At 50.1% G+C, this 7,673-nt stretch overlaps 1 protein-coding gene across 2 annotated transcripts in view; it reads right to left on the bottom strand.

Moving 5' to 3' along the window:
* KPNA6 (karyopherin subunit alpha 6) overlaps nucleotides 1-1,710 on the bottom strand; it is a 69,276-nt gene extending 67,566 nt beyond the window's left edge. Inside the window, exon 1 of one of the 2 annotated variants that reach the window (XM_033227327.1) lies at nucleotides 1,574-1,710. In XM_033227327.1, the coding sequence (XP_033083218.1) occupies nucleotides 1,574-1,577 (4 nt within the window). In that variant the 5' untranslated portion in view covers nucleotides 1,578-1,710. Of the gene's footprint in view, nucleotides 1-1,073; nucleotides 1,527-1,573 lie in introns of those variants that run through there. The other variant, XM_033227328.1, reaches the window with a different exon arrangement.
* Nucleotides 1,711-7,673: the final 5,963 nt, after the last annotated feature.

Here is a 7,673-nt window from a genome sequence, read left to right on the forward strand (position 1 = left end):
CCGAGATCAAGCCAATGCCTGGGTGACAGAGCGAGACACCGTCTCAAATAAAAACAATAAATAAATAAAAAGATTTCAAAGTGGGCCCACATGCAAAAACAAAAAACAAACAAAAACAAAACAAAACAAAAACCCCAGAGACATTTACAACTTTGCCTAGGGTTAAAAGTTTTTTCCCCTTTTCTCCTAGCCCAACCACTAGAGGGCCAGGTCATTTAAAAAAAAAAAAAAAAAAAAAAAAAAAAAAAAAAAAGGCCGGGCGCAGTGGCTCACACCTGTAATCCCAGCACTTTGGGAGGCTGAGGTGGGCGGATCACTTGAGGTCAGAAGTTCAAGACCAGCCTGGCTAACATGGTGAAACCCCATCTCTACTAAAAATACAAAAATTAGCTGAGCGTAGTGGTGGGTGCCTGTAATCCCAGCTACTTGGGAGGTTGAGGCAGGAGAATCGCTTGAACCCGGGAGGCAGGAGGTTGCAGTGAGCCGAGATCGCGCCTGGGCGACAGAGGAAGACTCTATCAACAACAACAACAAACAGCAGCTACAAACTAGGTTTGGGAGTGTTCACCCTGGTTTAGCCACTGTATGACCTTGGCTAAGTTACTTTACCTCTCTAAAGCTCAGCTTCCACATCTGTAAAATAGCAATAATGGTTGCATCTATTTCCTTAGGTTGTACAAATTAAGCAAAACAAGACATGTAAAGCAATCAGAACAATGCCCGCACGTAAAAAGAGCTTAGCAAATTTCAGTTTTTACTGCTGTAGAGGAATTACCACTGTTGGTTGTCTCTAAATCCAAAGACTTCGCCATGGTATTCTCTCTGAACAGAAGCCTTGCCAGCCGGAGTCCCCTCAGAAAGATCAACAGGTCGCTCCTTTTCTCCTTACCAGGGCCAGCCCAGAAACCTAAAGTCCCCAACCTAAAGATGGCCAAGAGGACTTGGCCTTTGGTGTTCTACCATCACAAGGGATGCCACTATGAGCCCAACCGAACCACACTATTTCCGCCTTGATTCCGTTCTCCCGGTCTTCAGCGGTACAAGCTGCCCTCGGCCTGGCTGCCCACGCTTACCGGCCTGGTGCTGGATCGCCTGGCGTCCCCTCACCAGAGGACTCCACCCCGCTACGTAGGTAGGACTTCCCTGAGTTCAGGGGAGCCACTGAATCCAGTCAAGACGCGCGTCGGCCAAACACAAGCCAGGAGAAAGCTACCTTAGCGCCGCCCAGGCCTGCCGCCGGGAGCCCGTCCCCCAGCTCCAGTCTGGGCGCAGGGCAGAGAGTAGGCCCCTTTCTATCTCCCAGGAACACGTGGGCTCCTGTCCGAGGCCACCATGTGGGGGGCTCCAGGCGTGCCAAGGTGTCCCCGGAACTAGCATCAAAGGACTGCTCCTAGCGCGGGCCCTAGCTCGGCCCAAAACTGGCAAGAGGAGCACTCCCGGCCTGACTTTTCCACTCAGACCTAGCTAGAGGGGATGCAGACATCTTCCGCAGACCGGAGACAGGCTCTCGCCAAATCCCAGGCCCCGACACTCCCTGAGCCCAAGAACCCTACTGCCTGGTTTCCTCACTCACCCATCGCGACTCCGCTCGCTCACTTGGCGGCGGCGGCAGCAGCGACGGCAGCTTCAGCGGCAGCTTTCAGTAGACAATATGGCAGACCTGAAGGACGGTAGCTCGAAAGGGACAACCACTTAACTCCAGGACGAAACGCGTTATTGGCCCAACCGCCTATCATTACACCGAAAGTGCGCACTTAAAGAGACCGCAGCCACTAAAGGTGGGGAGTGGAAATGAAATACGAAAGGAGTGGCTGGGAGGAGACTGGGAGGGATACCTACGAAAGTTAAGTGTGTCTAGGAGTTCCCAGTTGTTTCTGCTACTATTTCTTTTTTTTAATCGTGAGATTTCTTTCCCCTGAACGTTTTCCTCCCGGAAGCTTATCCCCCCCCCCTTTTTTTTTTGACACGAAGTCTCGCTCTTGTCCCCCAGGCTGGAGTGCGATGGCGCGATCTCGGCTCACTGCAAACTCTGCCTCCTGGGTTCAAGCGATTCTCCTGCCTCGGCCCCCCGAGTAGCTGGGATTACAGGTGCCTGCCACCATGCCTGGCTAATTTTTGTATTTTTACTAGAGATGGGGGTTTCACCATGTTGGCCAGGCTGGTCTCGAACTCCCGACCTCAGGTGATCCGCCCCCCCCACCCCCCCACCCCCCCACCCAAAGTGCTGGGATTACAGGTTTGAGCCACCGCGCCCGGCCAGTTTATCCCTTCTTTTCATAGTTAAAACCAAACGGCTGGGCGCTGTGGCTCACGCCTGTAATCCCAGCACTTTGGGAGGCCGAAGCCGGCGGATCACCTGAGGTCAGGAGTTCGAGACCAGCCTGCCCAACATGGTCTCTATTAAAAATAAAAAACTTAGCTGGGCATGGTGGTGCGTGCCTGTAATCCCAGCTACTCGGGAGGCTGAGGCAGGAGAATTGCTTTAACCCGGGAGGCAGAGGTTGCAGTCAACCGAGATTGCGCCACTGCATTACAGCCTGGGCGACAAGAGCAAAACTCTGTCTCTAAAAACAAAAACAACAGTCATAGACCCTGGGCTGAATATGAATAACGAATCATCTAGAGCGGGGAAGTGCCTTGCTCAATGAGGCTATGGAGAGAAGGAAACGAAGAGGTAAGACTAAACTCAGGTTTTCTGATTAGGCCTACACAGGTAGCCCTAGTTGAGGTTGCAATCTTATTGGGAGATGAGAAATAGAAAAATGGGGCTAGGTGTGGCGGTTCATGCTTGTCTGTAATCCTAACACTTTGGGAGGATGAGGTCAAAGGATCACTTGAGGCTAGGAGCTCAAGACCAGACTGGGCAATACAGTGAGACCCCATCTCCACAAAAAATAAATTAAAAGAAAAAAATTAGAGGGGGGGCCGGGCGCGGTGGCTCAAGCCTGTAATCCCAGCACTTTGGGAGGCCGAGACGGGCGGATCACAAGGTCAGGAGATCGAGACCATCCTGGCTAACACGGTGAAACCCCGTCTCTACTAAAAAAATACAAAAAACTAGCTGGGCAAGGTGGCGGGCGTCTGTAGTCCCAGCTACTCAGGAGGCTGAGGCAGGAGAATGGCCTAAACCCGGGAGGCGGAGCTTGCAGTGAGCTGAGATCCGGCCACTGCACTCCAGCCTGGGCGACAGAGCGAGACTCCTTCTCAAAAAAAAAAAAAAAAAAAAAAAAAAAAAATTAGAGGGGGATAGTAATGCGCACTTGTACTCGGAAGACTGAGGCTAGAGGATCACTTGAGCCCAGGAGGTCAAGGCTGCACTGCCATGACTATGCCACTATACTCCAGGTTGGGTGATAGAGTGAGACTCTGTCTCTGAAAAAACAAAACAAAACAAAAACAAAAAAAGAGAGAGAGAGAGAGAGAAAGAAATAGGCTGGACGTGGTGGCTCATTCCTGCAATCCCAGCATTTTAGGAGGCTGAGGCGGGCAGATTGCTTGAGCCCAGGAGTTCGAGACCAGCCTGGGCAACATAGCAAGACCCCTGTCTCTTAAAAAAAAAAAGAAAATAAAACAAAAACAATGAGACTTATGCATTATAGTTGACAGAGTGATTTCATAATCATTATTTCATTTATCCTCACAGCAAGCTCCTTGAGGGCAGGGGTGGGTTTTGTATTGTTTACCATCATATTTCCAGAACCTAGCACAGAATATGGCACATTGTGTGTGCTCCATAAATAACTGTTGAATGAATAAACAAAGGAATGAACAGAAAATTGAGTTACACAGAGCAAGGGATATGATCTCCCCTTTTAGAGATGAGGAAATTGAGTCTCTTATTGTTCATATGCCTTTTGAATCATGGGACATATGGCTAGTACATATCAGGCCTTTCTTTTTCTATGACATGCCAGCCCTCCTGTCCCCCACTTCGACACACGAACCAGGCTATATCTTCAAGACATAGAGGGATCTATCTTCTGGAAGCAGAATGAGGGCCTGTCACAACAAATTGCCAACTTTAGTTGTGTGCCTGGCCCATTTTCTTGCGGGAAAGAAATCAAAAGGAAACTCTAAGATGAAGGTCAGGAAGGGGCACACTATATTTCCCTTCCTACTGCCCCTGCTTATAGTGAGACCTCATCACTTTGCCCTGTTCTATATTGCCTGCCTCCTCTCTGGCCTCCTGCCTCCAGACTCTCCAGCTCCCACCCACTATCTCCTGAAAAGCAGAGACCTGTAATCCTAGCTACTGGGAAGGCTGAGGTGGGAGAATTGCTTGAGCCCAGGAGTTGAAGACCAGCCTGGGCAACATGGAGAAACGCTGTCTCATTAAAAAAAAAAAAAAAAAAAAAAAAAAAATGGCCGGGCGCGGTGGCTCAAGCCTGTAATCCCAGCACTTTGGGAGGCCGAGACGGGCGGATCACAAGGTCAGGAGATCGAGACCACCCTGGCTAACACGGTGAAACCCCGTCTCTACTAAAGAATACAAAAAACTAGCCGGGCGATGAGGCGGGCGCCTGTAGTCCCAGCTACTTGGGAGGCGGAGGCAGGAGAATGGCGTAAACCCGGGAGGCGGAGCTTGCAGTGAGCTGAGATCCGGCCACCGCACTCCAGCCTGGGCAACAGAGCCAGACTCCGTCTCAAAAAAAAAAAAAAAAAAAAAAAAAAAAAAAGAGCAGCCAGGTGCGGTGGCTCAAGCCTGTAATCCCAGCACTTTGGGAGGCTGAGACAGTCGGATCACAAGGTCAGGAGATCGAGCCCAGCCTGGCTAACACGGTGAAACCCCGTCTCTACTAAAAAAAAACAAAAAACTAGCCGGGCGAGGTTGCAGGCGCCTGTAGTCCCAGCTACTCGGGAGGCTGAGGCAGGAGAATGTTGTAAACCCAGGAGACGGAGCTTGCAGTGAACTGAGATCCGGCCATTGCACTCCAGCCTGGGCGACAGAGCGAGACTCCGTCCAAAAAAAGAAAAAAGAAAAAGAAAAAAAGCAGAAACCTTACAGTGTAACTCTTCTGCTTAGCAACTACCTACTGCCTGCCCTTAGGTAATGCCCAGACATTTTAATCTGGCACACAGACTGGTCCTTACCTGCTTCTTGGGCTACTCCCCACCATGCAACGCAAGCTCCAACCATATTTGGAGAACCACTTTTCTTCAAATATGCTCCTATCTTCTGATGTGCCTTTGCATATGCCGTTCCCTCTGCTTAGAATGCAGTGCCCTCCCTTCCCCACTTAGCCATGAGAACTACTCACTTTTTTTTTTTTTTTTTTTTTTTGAGGCGGAGTCTCGCTCTGTCGCCCAGACTGGAGTGCAGTGGTGCAATCTCGGCTCACTGCAAGCTCCGCCTCCCGGGTTCACGCCATTCTCCTGCCTCAGCCTCCCGAGTAGCTGGGACTACAGGCGCCCGCCACCTCGCCCGGCTAGTTTTTTGTATTTTTAGTAGAGACGGGGTTTCACCATGTTAGCCAGGATGGTCTCGATCTCCTGACCTCGTGATCCACCCGTCTCGGCCTCCCAAAGTGCTGGGATTACAGGCTTGAGCCACCGCGCCCGGCCTTTTTTTTTTTTTTGAGACTAGTTTTGCTCTTGTTGTCCAGGCTGGAGTACAATGGCATGATCTTGGCTCACTGCAACCTTCGCCTCCCAGGTTCAAGCGACTCTCCTACCTTAACCTCCTGAATAGCTGGGATTACAGGCATGCACCACCACACCCGGCTAATTTGTTGTTATTGTTGTTTCTTTTTGAGACAGAGTCTAGCTCTGTCGCCCAGGCTGGAGTAAAGTGGTGCAATCTCAGCTCACTACAGCCTCTGCCTCCTGGGTTCAAGTGATTCTCCTGCCTCAGTCTCCCGAGTAGCTGGGATTACAGGTGCCTGCCACCATACCCAGCTAATTTTTGTATTTTTAGTAGAGACGGGTTTTCACTATGTTGGCCAAGCTGGTCTCGAATTCCTGACCTTGTGATCCACCCACCTCAGCCTCCCAAAGTGCTGGGATTACAAGCATGAGCCACTACGCCCAGCCTAATTTTTGTGTTTTTAGTAGAGACGGGGTTTTGCCATGTTGACCAGACTGGTGTTGAACTCCTGACCTCAGGTGATCCACCCACCTCAGCCTCCCAAAATGCTGGGATTACTAAATGTGAGCCACCGTGCCCGACTCTGAGAACTACTCACTTTCAAGACCCAACTCAGCTATCAGCTCTTTGGGGAAGCCTGTTTTTCCAGATAGGGTACCTGTCCTGTCTGCTACCACAGGAAGAAATGGACACTAGTTTTCCTTAGCATTTCTTTTTTTTTTTTTTTTTGAGACGGAGTCTGGCTCTGTTGCCTGGGCTGGAGTGCAGTGGCTGGATCACAGCTCACTGCAAGCTCCGCCTCCCGGGTTTATGCCATTCTCCTGCCTCAGCCTCCCAAGTAGCTGGGACTACAGGCGCCCACCACCTCGCCCGGCTAGTTTTTTTTTTTTGTATTTTTTAGTAGAGACGGGGTTTCACCGTGTTAGCCAGGATGGTCTCGATCTCCTGACCTCGTGATCCGCCCGTCTCGGCCTCCCAAAGTGCTGGGATTACAGGCTTGAGCCACCGCACCCGGCCTTCCTTAGCATTTCACACCCAAATTTGCTCATAATGTGTGTCCATTTCTCCTTGTTGTCTTTGGAAGGGACAGTATCTTCCTTATCTTTGTAACCATCCCAGTGTTCAGCACAGTGTCTGCCTCAATAGAGGCACCAAAAATACTTGTTGAGGTGTGTCTCCCATATACCACTGTGAGCTCGTCTGCATACCTTATGGCCAAGAAGGGCTCAGGAAACATGGGCTGAATAGATGAGAATGGCTGAGTGTCCATGTGTCCTCTCCTTTCAGCCTGAACCCTCTATCCTATGCCCATAGGAGGCAGTGACCCTACAAGCAACTGTTTCTACTCTAGCACGTGACCCTGCTCATACACTTTTGCTAGCCTAGGACTACTGGTCCTCCCTGATCCAGCCTCTGTTGACCTTTCCCGCTCCACTTTTTTTTTTTTTTAATCCTTCCTGCTTTAAGATCTGCATTTTGTTTACCTTCCCCAAAACACACCAGGATGTTCTAAATCTATGTGCTACTGCATGTGCACTATTACATTTGCCTGCTTCTCTAACAGAAACACGCTTTCCCTCTCTTGTCCACCTAGGAAGCGGCTAATACAATTCAGACTATCCCCTCCTCCAAGAAGCCCAGAGAAAATTAAACATTCTCTCCCCTCTGCTCTGCTGTACCTTGTAACTGTTGGGCTCATCCCAGTGTAGTATTACTTGCTTGTTCGTGTCTTGGCATCCTCACCATCCACCGTAATACCCAGTAAGCAGGGTCTCAGTGACTACACACTGAGAGAATCAAGACATCACCTTCTGCCAGGATAGTAGTGTCATCTTGCAGGTTTTTTATTTTTGAGATGGAGTTTTGCTCTTGTTGCCCAGGCTGGATCTTGGCTCGATCTTGGCACTGCACAATTGCAGTGGCACGATCTTGGCTCACTGCAACCTCTGCCTCCAGAGTTAAGCAATTCTTCTGCCTCAGCCTCCTGAGTAGCTGGGATTATAGGCATGCACCACCCACCATGCCCGGCTAATTTTGTATTTTTAGTAGAGACAGGGTTTCTCCATGTTGGTCAGGCTGGTCTCAAACT

Source organism: Trachypithecus francoisi, unplaced genomic scaffold, assembly GCF_009764315.1.
Source record: "Trachypithecus francoisi isolate TF-2019V2 unplaced genomic scaffold, Tfra_2.0 Lachesis_group12, whole genome shotgun sequence".
Classification (NCBI taxonomy): Eukaryota; Metazoa; Chordata; class Mammalia; order Primates; family Cercopithecidae; genus Trachypithecus; species Trachypithecus francoisi.